The sequence below is a fragment of the Notothenia rossii genome (assembly GCF_949606895.1).
Source record: "Notothenia rossii genome assembly, chromosome: 3".
In the NCBI taxonomy this organism is placed as follows: Eukaryota; Metazoa; Chordata; class Actinopteri; order Perciformes; family Nototheniidae; genus Notothenia; species Notothenia rossii.
Window position 1 is genome coordinate 78,843,550 of NC_136901.1, and position 25,195 is coordinate 78,868,744.

At 40.0% G+C, this 25,195-nt stretch overlaps 2 protein-coding genes and 1 long non-coding RNA gene across 6 annotated transcripts in view; 2 read left to right on the top strand and 1 right to left on the bottom strand.

The window, feature by feature from the left end:
- On the top strand, nucleotides 1–16,222 carry nxf1a (nuclear RNA export factor 1a). Of its 3 annotated transcripts, none has more exons than XM_079667979.1 (22): nucleotides 1–446; nucleotides 2,482–2,541; nucleotides 2,965–3,175; nucleotides 6,641–6,800; nucleotides 6,892–6,975; nucleotides 7,112–7,216; nucleotides 8,110–8,190; nucleotides 9,071–9,140; nucleotides 9,563–9,651; nucleotides 9,791–9,898; nucleotides 10,006–10,115; nucleotides 12,980–13,016; nucleotides 13,438–13,506; nucleotides 13,636–13,691; nucleotides 13,828–13,935; nucleotides 14,179–14,237; nucleotides 14,350–14,465; nucleotides 14,577–14,619; nucleotides 14,801–14,879; nucleotides 15,430–15,612; nucleotides 15,705–15,765; nucleotides 15,858–16,222. In XM_079667979.1, exons 1-22 carry the CDS (start codon nucleotides 341–343, stop codon nucleotides 15,894–15,896), a joined length of 2,034 nt encoding a protein of 677 aa, XP_079524105.1. In that variant the 5' UTR covers nucleotides 1–340; the 3' UTR covers nucleotides 15,897–16,222. The 3 variants fall into 3 exon arrangements, with proteins under 3 accessions (XP_079524105.1, XP_079524106.1, XP_079524107.1); XM_079667980.1 differs by lacking the exon at nucleotides 1–446 and adding an exon at nucleotides 1,796–1,966; XM_079667981.1 differs by lacking the exons at nucleotides 1–446; nucleotides 2,482–2,541 and adding an exon at nucleotides 1,978–2,416.
- Nucleotides 14,828–18,216, bottom strand: LOC307031157. Its single transcript, XR_013805879.1, has 3 exons — nucleotides 18,078–18,216; nucleotides 15,375–15,595; nucleotides 14,828–14,938 (listed from the first exon to the last, which is right to left on the bottom strand). It is a non-coding gene; the product is annotated as an uncharacterized lncRNA (long non-coding RNA).
- Nucleotides 18,183–25,195, top strand: part of atg2a (autophagy related 2A) — a 27,550-nt gene continuing 20,537 nt past the window's right edge. Inside the window, exons 1-8 of one of the 2 annotated variants that reach the window (XM_079667978.1) lie at nucleotides 18,183–18,710; nucleotides 19,060–19,222; nucleotides 20,451–20,600; nucleotides 20,804–20,906; nucleotides 22,637–22,781; nucleotides 23,199–23,468; nucleotides 23,565–23,664; nucleotides 24,994–25,158. In XM_079667978.1, the coding sequence (XP_079524104.1) occupies nucleotides 18,540–18,710; nucleotides 19,060–19,222; nucleotides 20,451–20,600; nucleotides 20,804–20,906; nucleotides 22,637–22,781; nucleotides 23,199–23,468; nucleotides 23,565–23,664; nucleotides 24,994–25,158 (1,267 nt within the window). In that variant the 5' untranslated portion in view covers nucleotides 18,183–18,539. The remainder of the gene's footprint in view (nucleotides 18,711–19,059; nucleotides 19,223–20,450; nucleotides 20,601–20,803; nucleotides 20,907–22,636; nucleotides 22,782–23,198; nucleotides 23,469–23,564; nucleotides 23,665–24,993; nucleotides 25,159–25,195) is intronic. The other variant, XM_079667977.1, reaches the window with a different exon arrangement.

The window sequence follows — 25,195 nt, forward strand, 5'->3', positions numbered from 1 at the left end:
TGATGTTATCCATTCGGGTCCTAAGTGAGCAACAGGTGGTGCGATTCATTTGGTTCGTGCTGGATAAAAGTTAGCGGTACAGTCAGGCCGATACCAGCAGGGACTGCAGACAGGGACACATTTAGCCCATAACATCTATATTATATTTATTACCGCGTTAGAAGAAATTGATCGGGAAATATTGTTTGGTAGTGTCTGTAAATGCAGCAGAGTGCCGTACTAAGCTAACAGCTAAGCTAGCTTAACAACTTTACCGCTCATCTGACCGGGTGAAGTTGTACACAAGGGAAAGGCCACGTAGATATTTTTATTTTTAAATGCTTTCCTTTTTAACGTGAGCATGTTCCTGAAGACTGGGCCTGAAGAGTTCTCCCGGATGGATCGTGTGAATTTATCCAATAGAAGCTACCCAAACCTGGCCGTGGTGACACGTTTTTTGGATGACAGTAAGTTTGGTTGATTACATCCAAGGTCACACAGCCTTGTAGTTTTTCTTTGGGGTAAATTCGAGTAATTATGGGAGTCAAAATAGATATATCGATAGGGATAAATCTGACGGGGGTGACATGGTTTACTAGTTGAACATTTACAAATAAATAAAGTTAAATTGGCCTTGTCAAAGTGTCCCTGCACCAGTGAGTGGCAGACTCATATATACAGTCTATGGGCAGACCCTGAAAACTGTAGGCCTAATGTTAGATTGATAAATCACGAAAAAGGTCACCACTGAAGCCAGTTGCAAATGGCAATGGCTCACTCATACTTGCCAACCCTCCTGATTTTCGCGGGAGACTCCCGATTTCACTGCCCTCTCACGGTTTCCTCCCGGGGTCATATTTCTCCCGATTTCTGACAAAATCAGATTTACTCAGGACTGTTTCCACTCAGACTTTAATACCGCTACACTATTGTTTGGTTTCCATGGTAGAGCGTCTCTTTAGCAGCACGCGCAACTGAAAGTCTGAGAGGGTGAGGAAAATAGTCACAGAAAACAACAAGAATCGACAACTCGACCCTATGCTCACTCCTTTCCTGTATATCCACATATGCTCCATCAAGACAGTGCACACTTACAACTAAAATAAGCATGTTAATCTAATACAGCTCTGGCGATCCACTAGGATTATAGATATAATCATAAATACAAAAATAAATGAAAACAAATATTTGTGGTAGGCTGGTTACTGTAGTGCGTGTATATGCAATACTTAAAACATTTATGACATATTTTATATACACAGATACAAAACAGTAGTGTACTAATCAAGTACACAGATGTCAACATGAATGTAGTGCCTGTATATTTATAATGAGAAGTAATAGATAGCAGAATCATACATTTTAAATAAAATGAATTCTATATAATATTGACATAGTAGGAGATAATTAAATGCAACAATATATCAAAAACATTGATAGAGAATAGAAGAAATTAAATGAATGTTAAATATAACACAATAAATGGTATTTGAAGGTATCCTCGAGATCTACCTTATAGAAAAAATTATTTAGCCAGAACTTAATCAATAAGATTGTATTTGTTATTATTAAAATAATACCAAACACTCGCTTTTGGTCTTTGAACAGAATCATTTGAAAACAGTTAATGCTTATGTCTATAAGGTATGGATTTCTCTCCTTGAGACAATAGTTATTTGAGATCTGCAGGTTATACTTCACACATGTATATGGTTACACCACAAGCAGAATGAGCGGCTCCCTAGATTCACAAATACACGAACATGCTGTTTGTTGACTTTATTGTTATCATTTCTACGTTGGTTACCATAACAGTCAACGGGCAAACCCTGGGCTGAATGCTGCTCGGCTTTCGTCCGTGTGTCCGTAGAACAACATGGGGACATTTAATATAGCATTGGAGTTTATTTAATGTCGTCTAGTGTTTAACTACGTTGTTAGACATTCCTCATTATGGCTCTGCGTTCACTGGACCAAACTTTTCCACGTAGGTTTCACAGTAACACTACAGCAGCTGGAGCTAACCACTCATATCAAAGCTAATGTTAGCCATGCTTAAATGTTATATTGTGATGCGTTTAGTTTTGTGAATGTATTAAGCTTTCGTCCTCAAATTAAATAGTTGTTTGTTTAAAGTCCCCGAGCTATGTTCTTGCCCCGGAAGAGAAAAAGCGTTGTATTTCCGCTGTCTTCCCGTCAACGAGCAGACAGAAGGAGAAGCTAGCTAGCATAGCCACATGCTAGTTAGCATTCAGACACGCCGTGCTCGCCATTGTGTCTCCTTTGAAACTACTTATTTCACAGCCTTTTGTTTGTGGTTCTTCAAAGAGAGAATCAAAGCCGTGCCACTATTGTTTTTCCACGAAGTGCTGTGGTTTTTTGTTGTTGATGTAACACGGTTCCAGAAATATGGCTGAAGGAGGAAACTACTACAACGGTAAGACCTGTTTACTTGACCATTAACCACGCATCTTCTTTGCTACTTGTGCCGTTTCTCTTCAGACCGAGGAGAGTTTATGGTGAGGAGGGAGGTCAGGAGCACTGGTTGCATGGTATTTGGAGGTAACTTATATGTTAGGCTAGCCCTCGAGATCTAATAATGTTACCTAATGGCTACAAATATTTACCCATAACTTTATTGTTATTATACCAAAGCATAGCTTATAGTATTTGAACGGAATGTAAATATGTAGGTCAATAATTAATGTTTTTTTCTTTCTGAGACATTAGATATGTGAGCTGTGCAGGTTATAGGTCACTCGCACTGCAAGCAGAATGAGCAATTATGGCTCCCTACATTCACTGCCATTGTCTCATCATAGTGGATTATTTAAAATGTGCCTATAGGCTACATCTTTGATTTATATGTTAACATCTGGTATGATATAATTTTGATTAGTTCATTATTTTTGTTATTGTGTATGTTCGTGGAGAGATATTTAATTCAAATATAACTGATATTTGAACTCTGTTCACTTTTTTTAGAGCATGATGACAGAACCGGACCACAGTTTCGCAGCCGCAAAGGAAGAGGCTCCCACAAGGGTCGGTCATATGAAGGGTCCCGCAGGGTCCGCCAACGGGGAAGCCACTCTGGAGACTTCGGGGGTCCTGGGCCACGATCTCGGTTTGATGATACTGACGTAGATGTAACTATGAGTGACAGCTCTCAGGACAACAGCTCTCAAAACAGATTGTAAGTGAGGGTGACCAACTTTGTATGGTAGTTTAACATTGTCTTCAGATATGTATGTATGTATTTATGTTAGGGGTGTAACGGTTCACAAACATTTCGGTACGTACCTCGGTTTTTAGGTCACAGTTCGGTTCGGTACGTTTTCGGTACAGCAGAAAAAATTATCACAAAACATAAAATATATATATATATTTTTAATTATTATTAAACTGTAAAAAATGTAATTCACTCAAATAAATACAAAATAAAATAAACATTAAGGTGCAGCATTTCGATGAACTGAAATAATCTGTATTTGAACTTTACTGTACTAGTACGACGGAGTATTAGGGCCAAACTTAGAAGAGAAAAAAAACAGATTTCGAGAATAAAGTCGTAATAATACTAGAATAAATTTATAGTTACGAGAATAAAGTCGCAATGTTACGAGAATAAAGTCATAAATACGAGATTAAAGTCGTAGTTTCATAAGTGACTTGAGAAGGAGACAACAGCAACGTCCTGCAATAAAATGAGGAATGTGAAGCAGTACTTTAGTTTAGGTTTCTCAAATAACAAAATGCTTTTGTCTTTTGGCACATCAGCATCAGATTATCATAAGTATTAGAACTTTGAAAAGGTGCAAGAAACTGTCTATTATTATAAAAAACAAACGGACTTGGAGGAGATTGTCTCCTTTCTGCAGGAGGAAATGGCTGGTTCTGGCTGACTACAAGGCTATCGTTGGTTACATCTACGAGCTGTTCAAAGGGGATTTGTAGTTTCACAAGAAACGATGAGACTTGTAATCAAGGCTTTGAATCCAGAAGGAGTCGAACGATAGCCTTGTAGTGGAATCGGAATGAGCTCCCCATTGAAATCAGGACAGCAGAAAGCTTACACATCTTCCGGCGCAGACTGAAAACTCATCTCTTTCGACTCCGCTTCGAGCGATAGAATTACTAACAAAGAATTGCTAACAAAGCACTTATATACTAATAAAAAGGACTGTCTTATCTAAAGTCAGTTGATTAGCACTTGAAATGTTTTAGCTCTATGAAACCTGATGTACTTATATGATTCTGTTTTCTTCAAGTTACCTTCTTGGTTGAATGCACTTATTGTAAGTCGCTTTGGATAAAAGCGTCAGCTAAATGTAATGTAGTCGGCCTGAGCGCAGAAAGGAGACAATCTCCTCCAAGCCCGCTTCTCAAGTCACTTATGAAACTACGACTTTAATCTCGTAATTATTACTTTACTCTCGTAACATTACGACTTTATTCTCGTAACTATAACTTTATTCTCGTATTATTACGACTTTCTTCTCGAAATCTCTGTGTTTTTTTCTAAGTGTGGCCCTAATAGTCCGTCGTAGTACTAGTACTCAAACAAACTATTAGTTTTGGGTTTTTAATTATTATTAAACTGTGAATATTCACTCAAATAAATACAAAATATAATAAAATAAACATTAAGGTGCAGCATTTCGATGAACTGAAATAATCTGTATTTTAACTGTACATTATGACTTGCTTGTCATTGTATTTTCATGTTTTTTTAAAAGAAAAATGTACTTGTCCACATTGCTTGCCGAAAGGGCAGATCTGCTGGCACTAACAATGTCTCCTGCTGTGGAGTACACCCTCTCGCTAGGGTAAGAGGTAGCAGATACAGCCAGATAGCGCTTTGCTAACATGGCAACAAAAGGATATTTGGCGTTTGTAATAGCTTTGGCTCGGTCTAAACTTTTTGCGAGTGGTGGAGGCTTAAATGCTAGTGGGAGTTGGGTTTGCACTTCAGTCTTTTTTCTTTTGGTACCGGTGATATTCACGTTCGGGTGATGCCTTTTCAAATTAGTGTGCAAGTTTGATTTATTGCCAGCCGCGTAACCAATTTTAGTTGAACAATGCCGACAAACAGCTTTGGTTCGGTCCACCGGTCTTTGTCCGTCATCCTTGTACGTAACTGTGAAACCAAAATGTTCCCAAACCGGAGACTTCAATGATGCTGGAGGATTTTCGAGATCAACTTTATCTGCGTTCGCCATTTCAACAGTTCCTCAAATTACTGACTAAATTTGAACGCATCCCTGTGACCAGCTCTCATAGTATGCCTCTCGTCCAATGAAATGACTTGGTCGCTCTATGACGCGTTGAACCCAATGTGAGCAAATTACTCTGAATGCTCCGACGCAGCACCTGAGATTACTTCCAAAAAATTGTTCACGTTCTCAATTTTTTACGTTTAACGTTATATTCGTTCGGTACACACGTGTACCGAACCGAAGGGCCCGTACCGAATAATTTCGGTACGTGTACCGTTACACCCCTAATGTATGTACAGAATTTGGGGGGGACATCACCCCCCTAGAGGAGGTGATGTCCCCCTCAAATTCAAACATGTTCATACAATACTGAATACATTTGAAGCCTTTTTGATGTATATTATGTCAATAAGTTTCTGTTTTTGTAGTATATTTGTCTTTTGTAGAGATTTTTCATTTATTCTCTATATATATATTCTATAGGGGGGGGCAGCTAAAATCTCGCCTAGACTATCAAATTGGCTAGAACTGGCCCCTATGTATATATATATACATACATATATATATATATATACATACAGGTCTTAGAGCCTGTAAAGCCTCTTACACGCCGATTATCGGCATTGATAGATGTCGGGCCGTCGATGAGCGTCGATATTGATATCGATATTAGTGTGTACTGCACCGTCGTGTCTTTTTGGCCGTGCCGACACCTTCCGCCGCCGATTCGACATGTTGAATCGGGGGGCCGTCGGCCAAAGAAATCACTCAGATTGGCTGTTCAGCTTAGGGAATCAGTGAAAGAGAAGCGAAACGGAAGTGAGGAACCCAAACAAACTATTAAGAAGGCAAATCTGAGATTTCATTTAACTCCAGCCTCTCGACACAGGTTCGGGAAAGCCCCATGAGCTTCTTGTTGTAGAGTGAAAATGGAACACACACGCTATTTGTTGTTTGTTTATATCACGCAGTCTGTTCTTCTTTTCTCGGTGTATCGAGCAAGTCTGTCCTCCGGTTGTTGCCTCTTTTGAATGACGAATACACACTACCGCCGCCTGCTGGTAAGAAGAGTTATTGCAACTCACGCATGCGCAGTTCGTACGTGCAACTTGGCCGTCGGCTGAAGTCTTTGCGGTATGTTCTAGTGCGAAACATGGCCAAGACGCAGGAGACGTGAGCCCACGTTCCGTCGGGACGTGTTCTTTGGTGTCAGTTTGGTGTGTAAGAGGCTTTAAAGCTAGTATTGTAAAAGCAGTCATAAAACATAAGGAAAACAGAACAACGGCTTTTCTTTATATATTTTATGAGGTAACAAGTGGATTCTAAATAAGTGTTAACCCTCTAGGATAGGTGAAAAACATTGGGTGTAAACACAATTGTTCCAATGGTGGACCGTGACTAAAGGAGAAATGTTTCAATGTATTGTCTTGTTTTGTCTTTAGCACCCCATATGGAAGACCCGGTCGAAAAGGAGGAGACGGACGCTTTGACAGAGACAGGCCACAAGGCAGAGTAGGCGGTGGGAGAGGGGGAGGCAGAGGCCGAGGTGGAGGTGGAGGCAACAACGGAGGCAAAAGCCGTTCAGGCTGGTATAAAGTAACGGTGGGTATTATAACAGTTTCAACTGGCCATCCATGCTTCTGACTCAAAACCTGTTTAATAAGACGTTATTATCGCCTTTTCTGTTTGGCAGATACCACATGGAAAGAAATATGACAAGAAATGGTTATTGCCAGCTCTTCAGAACATCTGTACGGTTCCCTACACACCAGTACAGGTGAGGTTCAGTGATGCTTTTTTATTAATATGACATTATTTACACATTTCATGAAAAAGGCTGTGTGTATTTCGGAAATGACCGTCTTTGTATATTTAAAATATAATTATTTCTCCTTCTACCCCACTCTGTCCAGTACCATGTTGACCATACCAGGGCCCATTTTTATGTGGATGATTCCTCTACTGCCAACGCTTTGCACAAATGTACTCACAAGATCACAGACACGGATGGATATAAGGTATGTTGTGTTAATAACGGAACTCTCTCACACACACGCATTTTTAAAGTTTGTTTCTTATGGTACGTTCACACCGGACGCGATGCGAATATTCGCTTCGCTCTAATCGCTCAAGTTTCACCGCAGCTTGAATTTTGTTTTATCGTGTCATTCAAAACAGACATACCGTTGACGCGCCGCTGGCTCAGGAGCTACAACTACAACAAAATGAACATATTTTACCGTGATTAAATTGTAATACACGTTTCTAAATGATGCCGACGTAACAACATACTGATACCGGTTAGTAAAAACCATGAATTAATGCTTGATAAGTCTGCAAATAAGACGGCAGGCGAAAAACCTTTTAAAATGCTTGTTTTCTGAATGGAAATTGGGTCGACCAGGCCAAGCTAACGTTGTATATGCTCACTCCACACTCATAACAACGGCCTACAGACATAAATAAACCAGCGACTGTATTCGCCATGACACAGACAGTCTGTGGTTTGTACTTGTTTAACTTCTGTACAGTTTCTGAACAGATATGAGGATCTGTGATCTCTGTGTGCTAAGTGCTAACAGCTAATGGCTGATGTTTTCTGTTTGAACGTCAGTGACGGCAGGCTGAGATCCTCACCTCTGATTGGCTTCCGCGAGAACGCGCCACGTGAATTTGACGCTCAAGTTGAAAAATTTGAACTCGCGTTTGACGCGGCACAGTTCAATCGCGTGATTCGCGCCGCATCCACCGCTTCATGCGCGCCGTCTGAACGCGTCTCTGCATTGACTTTACATGTAATCGCGCCGCCCCCAAACGTCGCATCGCGTCCGGTGTGAACGCAGCATTAATGAACAATTTTCTCATTTGCATCATTAGATTATGGTTACATAATGTTTGTTTTCTTTTAAAGGTGGAAGTTCATGTCAACCCCAGCGCACCACCATCCTGCCTCCAGTCTGATCTGAAGCCTGAACACTTGGAGCATCTGAAGGTGAGCTGGAGGAAGTAACCACATCTCTGAAGGCGCTTGTTTGTATTTTTGTAGATTCCCTCATTCTGTACCCCAATCAAAACATATGGAGTGGTGCAGGGATGACGTATTTATCCGGAAATAAGCTGCACATGGGTTCCCTCGACAAAAAAGCAATGGGATCCTCCATAGGATTTTGAAAATAGCTCGAAATAGGGTCTGTGGAAAACGAACCGGTTAGTTTAATGCACGTTTTGTTCAGCCGGATAATATCCACATGTCTACCCTACTTTTATAATTTTCGAATCATCAATCTAATCGCCAGAAGCAAAATGCTAACGTTATGCTATAAACAAACTACAGCAAACTTAAACGTCACGCCAACTTAAGATCGATATTCAAAAATACAGATTCAAAATTGTACAAGTTGAAGCGTTTGTTAACAGTTTGCAGGAGGCGGGTACTTGCTTTCAAGCAGAACAGGGAAAACAAACTTAGCGGGAGTGTTTATGTGTTCGGCGTAATGACGTACAACGTCCTTGACAACTGCTGTAGTCCTATTCAGCCACTTGTTAACAACCATCGTTTTTCAGACACGTAAACTCTTCAAAAATCACCAGTGGGGTCACTGCTGATGTATTTAATGTCGTAGAACAAAACGTGATCCGTCTCTTAACTTTGTGTCAACCACAGACCGTTTTTTGAGCTATTTTCCAAAATCCTATGGAGAAATCCCATTGACTCTGAGAAGAGGGATCCGGTAGTGGTAAAATGCTAACTCACTTCCGGGTTTTAGGACTCGTCACTGCACCACTCTATTGAAGGACGTTTATATTCATTGTGACGAATATTTTTGTGTCGAGATAAGGCCGCTCACATTTTTCTTTTTTATGTTTCACAGCAATGCATGGCAAAACGTTTTGATGGCTCCCAGCAAGCACTGGACTTAAACAACATCCGAACAGACCCTGGTAAAAACGTTACTCTGTCAACAATTTTTACACACAAATCCCATGTATTAATTTTTATATATATATATATATTAATGAAAAGATTAAATACATATTCAAGCCGGTACTTACAATCTATACTAGACGAGTTGTTACAAGTTCCTATACAGGTGGGACTGTTTAAAAATAACTAAACATTATAGTATTCAAGATATATGATTTATAATTTTACATACAAAAAAGTGTGCTATACAGGGCTCCTAGTTTTCCTGTGATGTCAGTAAATGTTCGCTACATTGTGGTTTGACATGTTTTGAAAATGCAAAGATGGTGCAGCCAATCTGGTGATTTAAATGTAACCTTTCAGAGCTCAAGAACCTGAATATCACTGAAATTATTTTCAAATATTTGCTGATTATTTTGTTGCCTATTTTGTTTGACAGACCTGGTTTCCCAGAACATTGAAGTTATCTTGAATAGGAAGACGAACATGGAAGCTGTGATCAATATCATTAAAGAAAACATCCCGGAGGTAAAATAAACACTTTGTGGTGGACAAAGCAACAAACTATTTGCTGTTGCCCTAACAAAGGTGCTAATGGTAGCTGCTTTTTGATCAAGTGACGGGGGAAACTGAATGTGCTTATCCAAGTCTCTCTCTCTCTTGTCAGCTGACGGGCTTGAACCTGAGTAACAACCGTATTCAAAAACTGGATGAACTCACAGATTTGGTTTCCAAGGCACCTAATCTGAAGACCCTCAACCTTTCCCACAATGAGGTGAAATTGACTACTGTTGATCGAGATAATTAAAACCAGACTCTAAACCTTACCGTACGTTTTAAATTTCCATCTAATGCTTGTTCTGTTACCATGTGCTCCTTCAGCTGAAGACAGACCGGGAGCTGGACAAGGTGAAAGGCTTGAAGCTGGTGGAGCTGTGGCTGAACAGGAACCCTCTGTGCGACTTCTTCAAGGATCAGGCCTCATACATTAGGTCAGTCAGCGATTTTGGGGGTTGAGGGCAGAAGATTTATGAAGGTGACACAGTAATCTGACAGGGCGTGCAAGTGAGGGTGTCTGGGAGTTTTTCCTGAATGACAAAAATATGCAGCAGCATCTACAAAATATCAAGCAAGCCTTTGTAAGCGTGTCTGAGATGCCTGAACAATTACTGAAACCGTAATCTAACAATCAAGGATTGTGAGGACTAATCAGAGCCTTCTAACCTTTACCATTAACTCACTTTATTCCTGTGGCGAAAGTGAAACGAGAAATGAAACCTGGAAACCTTTTTTTTTGTACATGCTCCTTCAAAATTGCGATTAGCATTCACCCCCCCCCCCCCCTTAAACTAACCTAACCTTTTTTTTGCCTCCAAAAGTTGCTGAGAAGACTTCTAATCACAAAACACTTCTACATTGTTTTCTTGTTCAGCTTACTTAAACTCTCCAGTATTAACAGCCATCTTTTCTGTCAGCTTCTCTGTGGGACAAACTTTCAAGCTTTGATCCCTTTTATGGTTCTCAGTGATGCTGTACCCAGCTCTCCCCTCCTGACATCCTGGTTTCGTTATCCAATAAACTGCTGTAAAACACCTTTGCACTGCTAAAGATATACATCTCTAAGAAGAAGAACTTAAATGATATAAAAAACACCTTCAGCTTGACAACCCTTTTTTAATCAAATGTTCTGTGAACTGCTTAAAAAAAATAGGATTCCACATCAATCTCTTGAGCAGTACTGTAAAACATTGTAAGTTATTTTTAATGAAGAGAGGGCAATCTACAGTTGACGGTGAATGAAACCGAGAAAAGCCACAAATGATGAGTTCCCCTCCCCTTGTAGCACCCTTGCCCACGCGGCCCACTGTATCAGGCGAGTATGGAAGGCTGGATAGCTTATGACGGGTAAGATCCCACCTCAAAATCCCGGGACGACCTAAGGCAGGCACAGTCACGATTACTCGGCCTCAGCCCCTGTGAACTCTGACTGAATGAAAACGCAAGAAGAAGAATTAAGAAGACGGGGCGTTACAGAAAAAGCTGTTGGGCTGAGGTGGAGGGGGATGCGTGTCATTATAATGACCAAGAATGGGCCAAAGAGAGAAAGCAGTCTGTCTCCGACTAAGTTGGTCTCCTAATGGCCTGAAACAGACCTCTGCTGTTCAGAGAATGAAGTGGGAGAGGCCCCTGACTGACGTGTTCTGAACTGGAAATTGAGTTCCAGTTTGTCCAGTAAAGAAAGAGTTCCCCTTCCTCTTTGTGATGACTGTGACCAGTACAGAAAAGCTCAAGTATAAAGCAGGAGAAGCCGAGCAGAGAATTATCTCTCCAGTCCAAATGTTTAATGACCTCCAAGTCCCTCTGTAACCAGAGGTGTTGACCAAAATCAAGCTTCAAAAATAAAAGCTTGCAACATAAAGTCTTGTCCTTGTTTGTGCATAAACACCATCACCACAGAATTGATGGTCTATGACTGGGCTATTCAATTAGATTGGAATGGGGCCGGTTGATGAAAATGATCCAAAACAAGGGGCCGGGAAAAAGATGGCTTGAAATATGAGCAATCATATTCAGAGCTTCAGATACAGTTAATACTACAACAGCATAGTGGAGTGCATATATTGTGTTTAATTAAATCAAACAAAATAGCCCCAAGGCCTTTATAGATCTAAATGGCAAGTTCAGAACTCAGTAGGCCTACTGTACATGTGAAGCAAATTTAACCAACAACATAATTTAATTTGATTTCATTTAGGTGAAATGATCTAATCATTCACGCAATAAAGATGCAATAAATGACAGGAGTTGTCACTACAGTAGCGAGTAGGTGGGTTCGAAACCCGAGCCCGCAGAAGTTTTCAGGCAATTTCTTCCCCTCTATCTCTCAATGTAAAGTCACTCTGGCCCAAAAAAAATAAAAAAATTTGATTACTTTTTAACATTATACTCAAAGGGCCAGTAACTATCAACCCGGGGCCGGATTTGGCCCGCGGGCCGCCAATTGAATAGCCCTGGTCTATGAGATGCGTAGCTGCTTTGTGTGCGCTGCAGGGGAAGAAACCAGGATGAGTGGTGGGCCTGCTGCGTTCAGCTCACTCTGAAGCCCGCTGTCCTTTTTGTTCAGCTCTGTTCTCAGGTTGACTTTCCCTGCTGATAATCAATGGCTTAGACACCAACAGAGTCTTAATGGATACTTATTAGAATTCATTTTAGACCAGTTGTGCTGTGTTTGTGTAAGTTTTTTAATTTATATATTTTTTCCCCAGAGTTGTTTTTGTTTTTAGTGGCGTAGACTCATCTGCTCCCGTACACTGCCAGAGTTTGGGGGGAGGGGAACACAACACTGGTGGTAACCGCCTCTCTCCCAGCAATGCCCAACTTCTTTATTTTACTAATGCAAAAAGGACTCCTGTGCAGTCTGGTAGACCATGGGTCTCTGCCTGTTTGTGTGTGTGCGCTCCTAGAAAAGTTTGCTTGTATTGCTTCCCTATGTCAGATCTGTGTATGTCTCCATATTGGGGGAGAGGATGAGTATACCAACTGGTAAGTACACTTTGGGGTGGGATCATTCTTGTAGCATGAAACTCAAGGAAGGAAAAGAGTGCAAATAATAGTTCATCATTACTTGTAAAGATTAAATCCAACTGGCTTTAGTTACATATGCATCTATACATAATTGTGTTCTCTCAAATGTTTTTTGACAGTGTCAGCCTAATGACATAAGTTGAGGAACAAAATGACATTAAGTTGGTCAGCAGGTGTGAGTGACAGTGCTACTTTCAGTAATGAGCATGATTTTATTTGTGTGTCGTGTAGTTCTGATCATAACCTTCTCCTAATTTTTGTTCTGTACCAGTGCTGTGCGGCAGAGGTTTCCCCGGCTTCTCAAACTCGTAAGTCAACACGTTTATCTCCTCACTTCACTTGAATAATGGTCATGTTGTACATTCATAACACTATGAGATGTTTTAGGATCTGTCTGCATTATTTAACCAGCCATTAATTGCGATGTTGCAAAATGTGCAATACATTTTCTGAAACACTTTCGCTTTTTCTGGATGCGGTCAAGTTGCTAAATTATTGTTCAAACACTTGAAAGTTAGAAAAGTACTTGAATTAAACTGTTGTGTTTTCAAACTAAGGATTTTGCTTGAATTTGAAGGTCGTTTTACAAATGTTTTAAATACCCATTGATTGGTGTTGAAATAAAGGAACACTGTGAACCATTTTGTAGTTGTATTTATAGTTAGAAATTTAAAAAACGATAACAAATTGGATAAGCTAATTTCTCTCATGTGTGGTTTATTTCAATAGGATGGTCATGACCTCCCTGCTCCCATTGGATTTGATGTGGAAACCCCCACAACTATCCCCCCCTGCAAGGTTTCTTGTTTTTATCTTGTGATTACTTGTATATCTTTCCTGCGAACCTCTTCAACATCTCTTTCAGGTTTCAAAACAATCAATATGTCCTTTATGTAGCTGACCTTTTTTTTTTTTTTGACAACCCAGGGCAGCTGTTTTGGCTCTGATGATATCAAGGTCCTCATCCTTCGCTTCTTGCAACAGTGAGTTTTAACTTTTTGTATATAAACAATCTTCTCACAACAGCCGGGCCTGTTCCAGAAAATAGTGTTTGGTTAAGACGGGGACCTACAGGAGAGGACATAAAAACAAAGTCAAGAGATATGTCATGTGTTCCAGGTACTACAGTATATACGACTCCGGGGACCGACAGTCACTCTTGGATGCCTACCATGATGGAGCATCGTTATCCCTGACAACACCGTACTCCACCCAGAACCCCTCCAGGTACAAACACACCCAAAGACACAAACTTCTGTATACTATACATGCGGCAACACCAATAACATATCAATGTATAAATGTAAAGTTTTACTTTGTTTCTCAAGTTGACATTTAGATAGAGCTTTTGTTTACATCATTTTGTCTTTCCTCCAACATTCATGTGCTTCTCATTTCCCCGATGACACCTCTATATGGGTCTCTGAAGTATTCACATGTATTCCATCTGTCCCTGTCTCCTGGTTTTAGGAGCAGCCTTGGGGAGTATCACAAAGACACACGAAACCTGAAGAGGATCAAAGACACCAGTGAGTTTATCTGTTGAGCTGTTAACATGGTCTCTGCATTGGTTGAGACTGAATATTTCTGTGATTTGAGATTCCTCCTTATGTTTCCTTCTCTGAATCTTCCCTCTTTTAGCGGTTCGGTTTCGACTTCTGAAGCATACACGGCTGAACGTGGTGGCTTTCCTCAACGAGTTGCCCAAAACTCAGCACGACATTGCCTCTTTTAATGTCGACGTAAACACCTTCACGGTGAGATCATGTTTGTTCTGTCAGACTCGGCTAGTATTTGTCATTAACCTTATCCTCTCACTGTGAGTCATGTATCTGCACTAAACCTGCAAATATGTTTCCCGTTTGCAGAACACACTATTATCATTCACAGTGAGCGGAGTCTTCAAAGAAGGTAAGTTGTACAGTCGTGTTTTATAAGATAAGATGGTACTTTATTGAAGCCAATTTGGGAAATGTTTGTGTTTCAGCAGCATAAAAAGACAAGGCATTGTACAATACAAATGTTTTGTTCTTCTCTGTAAGGATGAGTAATGTTGATTTTGCTGCTAATGTGTGTCATGTTTCTTCTTCAGTTGCTGTTGATGGTAAATCCCGAGAGTCGACAATGGCTTTCTCCCGGGTTTTCGTCACAGTCCCAGCAGGGAATAACGGGTACGTTTAGTGAGCTCCCAATGGTTTGTATCATCTTCCTGTTGTCATCCACAATTTCCCTGAGGAAAGGCCATAATACTTACTTAGTAACAACAGTTGTGGATCTTTTTGAAAATAACCTGCTGAGATCTGAATATTACACTTATATGGTATGCATCTTAAAAATGTATTATCAGAGAATTTCTGACCTTTGGGTTTTTTTCACCTGGAGGTTGAAACATATTACATTTATGTTTACATGATGTGCAAAACCATAAGATATTATTTCTGCTCTTTTTTGCAAGTGACAAAAACAGAAACCCCAGTTTGAATCCAAAGACTGGAGATTGGATTTGCATTGAGATTATTTTACAGTGGAAAAATTAAAAGTTGGATTGTTTTTAAGGATTGATGCTGCCATCTAGTGTTGTAGTAATGTAAGCACACATTGTCAAAAGGATTGGCAGCTGCTATACAAATAAAGCTGTGTTGCCTCAAGTCATGCAATCGCTTTACTTCACCACCAGGAAATATCTTTCTTTTGTTCAACTTGTTTCTTTCTCTGCCATAGTCTTTGCATCGTGAACGACCAGATGTTCATCCGGATGGCCACAACAGAGGAGATCCGGAGAGCCTTCGTCGCCCCCGCTCCCACTCCCTCGTCCAGCCCTGTGCCCATCCTCACTGCACCGCACCAGGAGATGCTCACAGCCTTCTCGCAGAAGTCTGGCATGAACCTGGAATGGTCCCAAAAGTAATCCTTGTTTATGTGCATGTAGTGTTTGCAATGTAATTACATTTTATTTACTCAATTCAACGTATATTAACACCTATTCTCTTTTGAAGGTGTCTGCAAGACAATAACTGGAATTTCGACGTAGCTGGGCAAGTTTTCACTCAGTTAAAGGTAATATAATGGTTCATGGTACATCTCTCTGTTTTTCCATGTGTCTGGTCTTTTTTTATAGCAAGCACTGAAATGCTGTTTTTTCTCTCCAGGCGGATGGCAAGATCCCTGATGTTGCATTCATAAAATAAAGAGTTGAATCATAGTCCTGTGAAATAAAATCTGCAGTAATTTTATTTATGGCTTTTCTTATATCCTTTACACTTCCCCGTTATTTTCAACATTTTGAAGATCAAGTTTACTGTTTTGTTTTAACAGCCAAATTGTTTGACCTAAGGACTGATTTTAAGATACCATTCTTGGTTGTCATTGTTTTTGGTCATTTGTATAGAAATCACTACATGTGTTCATAGGAATAAATTCATGGCGAGTGATTTAACTTTTGTTCATGTTTTGTTGTATTATGTTTAACAATAATAAAATATTTTGTTACACAAGAAAGAAAGAAAGAAAAACTAATTGAGTTTGACCTTTCTTGCTCGTCTTTGAAAATGTTTTCCGGACTAGATATCCAGTAAATAGCATTGTCTTAAGCTTTTAATCACTTTTAATGTGCACCTTCAATATGTCAAATTGGGCAATTAGCAGAGTACCACTCCTACATACTGTTGAACGTTTCTAAAAAGAAAACGGCTATAAATTGGATATCATTTTGAGTGCAACTAAATATTTTATACATTAAGCTCCTTTTTGTATCAAATTACTTTGAGTTGCACACAGTGCCATTGATTGACACTAATCAAAAACAGCCAAAGGTATATGCATGGGGGAATTACAAAACAAAAATATATATATATCAGTGATTCAAATTAGTCGCTTTTCGGCGCCTCCCGCTTTTTTAACGCTGATTTGGGTGACTGACGGACAACTTCTCACTTCAGAAAAGAAGAAGAAATCTAGATCGCAAAATAATTAAACAAGCGAATGCCTGTTTTTCCTGGCCAAGGACAGGTTCCTTGAACACAACACGAGTGTAACGTGTCTTCACGTGGTTATGTCTCGTCTGAAAGGAGTGCTGACGGAGAGCACCGGAACGCAGCTCCAGCTCTTCAAATATTGCAGTACCCATAAGGAGCCGTACACATGCCACAGTGTTTGCGTGGCTGTGTCTTTAGTTGTAAGCACAGTGGCGATCTGTTGTTATTAGCATCTGGTTAGCTAGCTATGCTAACGAATTTAAAGAGCTTTTCTGCAACCAGGTGGAAGAGAGCTCTCTCCTGAGAGGCTTAAATAACCTCAGCTCAGTGAGGTTAAGGCACACCTTGATATGATCGTTATAGTTATTAATGAGACTAAATGAAAAACAGGTATAAAATACTATATGACGGTAACAAAAACGTTTTTTAAAATAACAAGAATAGAGTTTAAAAGGGGAGTGATTTGTAAAATATCCAAAAAGAAAAATCTGCTTACAATTCTGTTTCATATGGGTGTTGAAAGATGTACGCATAGATCTCCTAATGTTGCTCTCAAAGTGCACCAGATTGATGCTTTTAACTTCAATATTTTAAAAAAAATCTAATACATTTGCACACATCTTGTGTGCATATCTTTCTGTTATGCTGGTCATGCCACAACTGTGCACGTGCATGCATGCGCGAGTCATGGTAAGATCTCTGGATTAAGAGGTTATAAAATAAAAACCCTTGATTTATAACTTAACATCTCTGTCTCCTATTGATCCGAGTATATTATAAAGAATAGCCAGTTAATTGAAGCATTATAGCACAGGCCTTTGTCAGGTATATCACGTTTTTTTTCTGCTTCGAATAGTTCTCTCTTTTTTCACCATACCTGTGTTTGCATCACTGATATATAGTTACTATAGCAAAGTAAGTTTTTTGAATGGATAGAGCAGAAATTCCAACTGGTACTCAAAGCCCTTCCATTTAATGAGAAATAGTTTAGTGTTGTAATAGATCTTAATTGTTTTGTATTAAACCTCTTTACTTTGAACAGACCAGGGACAAACAATTACCATAAACAATAAAAGAATTCCTCAAATAAAAGCAGACATTTTATTATTATAAGATATTAAACAACTATATTTTAAGGCATAATGGCATTATTAAGCTTCCCAGCTACCATCAACTGCTCTGTTAATAACTAGTAATGTTTTCGGAAAAGAAAAAAATGATGATATGCCTCGGGTTTTAGTGTCAATTTAAAAAAAAAAAAAAGATTGAGATGTAAATACATCTAAAATATAATGAACCCAAAATTAATCAAAATCATAATAAACGTTCATGTTGGAATAATAAAAAATAAAATATGTTTTAAAAAAGGTTATTTTAGATATTTAAAATATATACCTTACAAAGATGGCGCCCAGGTTACGTCGGGTGTCATCTTTCTTTTCCGGGTTCTGCGCTTCGTCACCGTGACGCAGGTACGTTCACCGTACCATCAGTTGGCGTGGGATAACAATAAACAACCCTGAAACAAGAGATACGCAACAACGGGACCTGTCGCTCCGATTCGACACAAACACACCAAAAATACGACTCGAGACAGAGGCAGACAGTAGGAGTAACGTGTCGTTAAGTCGCAGGGGATTCTCGTAGATCCTGCCACAAAGGATTTCCGAGTTGTTGTGTCAAGCCGTGAGGAGAGTTACGAGCTACCCCTTTCCTTAGCCCCCTGCAGCTAGCTGTGGCTCATTCCTTGTTTTTGCTCACTTTGTGTTAGTCTGTTATGCAGTTGCCAGAGGACTGTACTCGCACTGGTTCTCCTCCGCCACCTCTTTGCTCCCTTTCCCCGCTCTCTCTGGCCCTATGTCTCGCTGGCTTTTCCCCTGGTCAGGCTCAATCAAGAAGCGGGCCTGTCGGTACCTCTTACAGCACTACCTCGGCCACTTTCTGCAGGAAAGACTGAGCTTGGACCAGCTGGGTTTGGACCTGTACAACGGCAGCGGTGTCATCAAGGAAATCAACCTCGATGTCTGGGTGAGATTTTATTACAGATAGGTGGCTGTCAACCCCGCACCACATCAGCAGGCATCGTGTTTTTGTCGGGCTCATGCACCCTTGATTGTTTCGCAACTGCACTCGAGTTCAACAACAATCTGTAACGTCACTCTGAACCTAGCTCGCATTTCTTCGAGGAAACACATTCATGAGAAACATATAACCAGATACACTTCAAGTCTATCTAGTTTCTAACATTGAGAATGGATAACCCCCCCTGCCATGTTTACTTCCGTTGCTTAAGTCTACATAAAGAGTGATAAGATGATATGGATTTCAGATTTATTTTCACTTTGTCTTTCTTATCACTGCTTCCTCTCTACCACAGGCGGTCAATGAGCTTTTGGAGTCTCTTGGGGCTCCTCTGGAGATAGTGGATGGCTTTGTGAACACCATAACAGTGACCATACCCTGGCAAGCTCTCCTGACTGATCACTGCACTTTAGAGGTTTCTGGTCTCCAGATAACGTGTCGACCCAAGTACAGGACCAGTAAGTTCACTGAGAAGCGACTTGTTGAGTCAACCTGTGACTCTTCTTTTGACACTAAATGTGCATCTGTTAGCCACATGTTGTTGCCTAAGGGGTTCTTCCAGGGATTGTCTAATCAAGTGTGGTCCAAAAGACTTACTTTGTCCATGTTTTTATTACTGTTCTCCCAAACAATTCTTGGTGTAGAGCTCTTGTTATGCAGCTGAGTATAAATAAGTGGCTCTTTGGTAAGATCTGTTATTTAGGTATATTACAAAAAAATGTAAACAACAGGATGTAAGTGATGATCCAAGAAAAATCATTGGACTTCAAGTCCAGACCTTTCTGTTCTTATAATCAAACCACTGATAACTACTCCAGTAATGTGTTGATAATAATACGCTGATATGAACTATATACATTTACCTTTTTTTAATAAATTGTCAGAAAATAGAAAACAGACCTCAAAGTGGCATGATCAAATGAAAACATTCATAACCCCAACATAATCAATTAAAAGTCATATATGAAGAAGAGAACACTTCAAATCCTAACATTTGAGTAATTTAAATCATTGTAATTTGCTTTAAGAAATACTTCACCCACAACATTATCATTCTTAGATATCAATTACTGACCTTGTTTTATCTTTAATTTATAAAGAAAAGGTACATTCAAAGCTCTTGATTAATTGGTGGCCATTTTTCACAACAGCAATACCTCACTACTGTACTATTACTATTTTAAACAAAGCATCCCTTTATTGCAGATAGGCTCAAGTTCATGTACTGAATATTCTGATTTGTTTTAAACACTAAGCTATAGTTGAAAACATTTGTTTTAGATTTAGTATGCTTACAATAATTCATTAATCCTTTTCATTTACAACTTAAAATTCAACAAACACATATATTTTAAATCATCGATTATTTCAATCATCATCAGCAGCTTTATTTAAAGAGACTCTTGGTCCATTTAAAAAAAAAAAAAAAGACATACAACACTCAAATTTAAATAAATAAAAAGGCAGTTATTCCAATGTTTCCACAGAAGTGACTGGTATCGTACAGCACTGAGACATGGATTTGAAAGCAGCATAATGACAATAACTAAATGTTATGCAATTTATTAATGTTAATTATAAAACAGTATGTCCCATGGAGTTAACTTATGTTTGCAAACATGTCATTTACACTACTTCTCTGTCAAAGGCAAGACATCACTAAATCCCCATGTGGTTTGTTGGCAGGTGGGGGATGGGACTCTCAAGGCTGGTCATCAAGCATGACCTCCAGCATGCAGCTGGCTCAGGAGTGCCTGAAGGACCCCCCGGAGGCTTCAGAGGAGCCCCCACCCCAGCTGGAGGGGCTGGAGATGTTTGCACAAACCATTGAGACAGGTAAGTCAAATCTGTTTGTTCCCAAACTCTGCGATGAAGCGAAGTCGTGAAAGCCGACATCAAAGTTTCCCCACGGTGATAATGTCAATTGGTGGGAATATTCTTCAATGAAATAACCAATCTGAGCACACACAAGAAGAGCTGATTCAACAGTTCAGTGCTGATAAACCTTTGTCTGTCTCTCATCTCATCTGTGTTTCCAGTCCTTCGTCGTATTAAAGTCACCTTCATAGACACTATCGTTCGCATCGAGCACCAGCCCCTGGACCTGGAAACAGGCGTGGCCTTAGAGATGCACATCAAACGGTACGTCCTAGCTCCTTTTTCAACATTCAAATAAGCTGCAGAGAAGAAAACAAAACATGTTTTCATTATTTCACCTCCTTCATAATTTGTGTCCTTTTATTTTGTGTTTTAAAATTCTTAATTGTCTATTTGTTAATACAACACAAACTCTTCCCCATTAGTTCTATGTTGGGTCACGATGTAGTGTTGGCCCTTCAGCCCTTGTTATTGGGGGAAACAGACCCTTAAGCCCTTTTGACAATAGGATATCAAAGAAGCTACTCGGGATGAACCTTTAAACTAGCACTTCCTAAATGATGGTGAAGTCCTGCAAGTGGCTGCTGGATTCTCTTTATTTGGTCAGTACCTGGTACGTCTGATGCCCGCCAGTCACAGTGGCCGGTAGACAAAAAGCATAACTCCCAACACTGGCTGCAGCCCTAACTGTCAGCATTACTTTCTAAATGTTTCCCATCATACAAATAACAGCTTCCAGATTCATATCCTCACAGCTTTGTAATGAATAAAGCCTTTCCTGCCAGAGACAACACTTCATTGATAAACAAAATAGTTAGTGCTCAATTTTAAGTCTAAAAACATGAACTCGACTAATCCCTGCAGCTCCAGTTGACATTTGTTAAGAGGTTGTGTCAAACATGCAGCGAATTACATCCAATTATTGGAAACATCATTTATTTCTATAAATGATTGCATAAGTCATGATTTGGTTTTTAGTCATACTACCAGTTAACTAACTGTCGCAACATTTTCATCAATGTGAAGGTTACGGCCTCCCTAACATCCCATATTGACGACACCTTACTACATTCAGCCTGCAGTCCTTTGTAGCTACTGATAAAAGTCTCTTCAGGTGACTGACGTTATCAATACTGACCCGTTTTAAAAAGTGCTTCACGCTGAGGCTGTTTGACAAGACAAGGCCAAGGAGTGCAAGTTTACGACTGAGCAGAGGCCTCTTCTCCTTATCTGCTGATGAGCAGACAGAAGATTACCTCTAATGCTTGGCTTCATTTTTTGCGTTCCCTCTTTCTTATACAGTAAGTGCTGATGGAGGAGAGTTCCAATATAACTGATCACAGAAAAACATTTAAGCAACCTCCTGTGAGTGTTAAAGAGGGAAATACCTCCAAAAGCAGGCTGAACCTCTTTAATGTGGATATTTCTGTTAGTTGAAACCCAACAGCAGCGATTCAAAAGGTTTAATGTCAGAGCATATACACTACTCCTACGGTGTAATGTATATGATGGGGAACAAATGGTGTCAAAGGTTCCTCAACAATGCAATTACAAGACATAAAACACCGGTTAGCCACTGCTATGTTTATATCTGTTGAAGCCACATGACTGTGATTCCATTTTGTAAAGTGTGTCACTGTCCCGCTGTTGTTTTTGTGGCTTGTTGTCAAAGCTGCTCAGGCTGTTGATCTGGGGTCAGTAAACAGAGGGCTACGTCCTCTCGAATGCTTTTACAGAACAACTGTTTTGAGTCCGTTGAAGCATGTTACAGTGAAAGTGCTATCTGATCCTTTTCAGGTATATTTGTTTAAAACCTAAATATAATGTCCTTACAATGCACCAAAGGGAATTTTAAGTCATTTGAAATAACGGAATCACATTACCATAAACCATTTTGTTTGCTGTCACAATGCAGGTGGGACTCTTTCCCGTTTGCACTGAGAAATTTGACCGTGGACTAAACCATTTCTGTGTTTGTTTCCATGGTTCTCCAGGCTGGAGTACTTTGATGAGGCCGTGCGAGATCCAGCCAGTCAGACGACCGTGCCTGTGGACATCCACCAGCCGCCCGCCTTCCTGCACAAGATCCTCCAGCTGAGCGCCGTGCAGCTGTTCTACGACAGCACCGGCACAGTACAGGTGACTGCTGATTACTCTTTATGTGTGATCTTTGTATCTATTTTATTATTTATTTCACTATTTTATTTATGTAAGTTTATAATTGATCTATTCATCTACATTTGAGAAGAATCATGAAAGATTTGACTAACTAAAAACAACAAATATTAAAGAATGATTCTTAAGAAAACGATGATGTGGATCAAAGTAAACAAAGATAACTAAAAATCTCCAGCTATTTAGACCTTGATAAACCCGTTTCTTAATCCCACAATGATGGAGAGTAACTTTACTCACTTGCTACTCTTTCAAAGTAATCACTATTTACATCTGTCTTGTGAAAAAGGGAACGTAGAGTCTTGTTAACTTGGAGAAACACAACACAATTTATATCAATATAAAAACATGTCATTTATAACCAGAAAAACTCTTTCTTAGGGTCCTCTTAAGCGGCAACACCCTGAATCAGCAACGGCAAGTGAAGGAGAGGAGGAGGTGGAGGAAGAAGAGGAAGAAGAGGAGGAGGAAGAGGAAGAAGAGGAGAAAGATGAAGAAGGAGTTGATAATGAGGAGGAAGATGAAGAGAAGGCGAAGCCCCTTAAATCCACTCCCTGCCCTCCGTCTCAGCCGCTGCTCATAGGAAGCTGTTCCGGTTTCATCGAGACCACCGTCAAGATCAAACAGAACGACATGCTGCCTGGACCAAAGGTATGTGTGTTTGTGCTGTAACATCCTGAAGGATTACTAATGCATCTGCTCTCTCATATTCACTTCCTCACCTGTCTGTGTTTCTCTGTTCCTCAGTTTGAGTTAGACGGCAAGGTGGGCTGTGTCCACATGCTGCTGTCTCCAGATCAAATAACCCACCTGACAGACCTGCTGGCAGCCCTCTGCATAGACACCGGTACAGTGCTTTATGTTTGTCTATGTTTATTTAGGATCCCCATTAGCTATTGCTCTTGACAAAAGCTTCTCTTCCTGGGGTCCGACACTTAAAACAATACTACAACATTCAAGACATAAGTCCTGACATCATTAACAACATTAACAACATCACCAACATCATCAACAATCTCCAACATCATCAACAATCTCCAACATCATCAACAATCTCCAACATCATCAACAATCTCCAACATCATCAACAATCTCCAACATCATCAACAATGTCATCCACTTTCAATATCAATCTCAGCCAAGGATGAGTGCACAAGACACCCACCAGTACAAAGCATGAGATACAATTAAATTAGGGTTAACAGTTCACAAGGGTACATGGTCATTAGTAGATGGCCCTTCAATCTCTTCTTGAAATAGGCTCTGGACTGTATTTCAGTGCTGTGACACACAGCCAAAATTTGAGTCAATCAATCAATCAATCAATCAATCAATCAATCAATGTTTATTTATATAGCCCAATATCACAAATGTTACATTTGTCTCAGTGGTCTTCACAGTTTGTACAGAATATCAGTATGACAATACGACACCCTCTGTCCTTAGACCCTCACATCGTACAAGGAAAAACTTCCAGAGAAAACCCACAGTTTAAAGGGGAACATGGGAGAAACCTCAGGGAGAGCAACAGAGGAGGGAATGCTGTGCCTTTTTTTTTTCACGCATGTGCTTTCTTTTTAAACCTTCTATTTCTATGTTGTCGGAAATACAAATTAGTTTTCACAAATATATGTATATGATTGTTTCCAACCTCCAGAAATGATGATGTTAAATTTGCATTGTTTCAATTATATAAGTTATGTTTTTACAGGCACTTATGGAACGTAACAAGATAAGTGATTTGCCCCTATGATTTAAAAGAGGATCAGCTTGAACTGGCTGATTTAAAGAATCAGTCAGAGTTTTGTCAGGTCATGATAGGGCCTGTTATGATTAAACGAGTGATTCTCTGTTCACAAACGACATAGCAAATACCTGCTTCTCCACTTGTACGATGAGTAAAATGTACAAATGATGCCTACATTCATGCATGCAGTCACCAAGTAAAACGACAAATGTACTGCTTATCATGTACTACTATCGCTAACGCCCTCAGGCTTTAGCACCAATAAAGAGACAGAAAGAGTCTGAGACAATAAGTGTGTGTTGTTTCCTCTGTAGTTCAGACTTGGAGGGTCACACACATCTGTCAATTCCTCATGAGTGTGAGGTCCCACTCTAATCCCTTCCTCTCTCACACATTCATAAATATGTTTGTCTGTCCCCTCCCCCTCAGGGACAGACACTAAGTGTGATGGAGCCCTCAGTCGGCCCTTGGACTCAGATGACCTGCGTCTGATTGAGGAGGACCTCAGTAAGCAGCTGGGCTCCAGTCCCAGAGACAGAGAGTGGGAAACTGAGCCCGACCTGGACCCCTACGTCACCTGCCAGGAGAATGGAGGTACTGAGGGAAGCAAAAGTCCACTTCTAAACTGTCT

Coding starts and splice junctions, on each gene's coding strand:
- nxf1a (XM_079667979.1), top strand. CDS start 341: ATGTTCCTGAAGACTGGGCCTGAAGAGTTCTCCCGGATGGATCGTGTG. Junction 6,801..6,891: donor CAGGCTGGTATAAAGTAACG/GTGGGTATTATA, acceptor TCTGTTTGGCAG/ATACCACATGGAAAGAAATA. Junction 14,466..14,576: donor TCGACGTAAACACCTTCACG/GTGAGATCATGT, acceptor TCCCGTTTGCAG/AACACACTATTATCATTCAC.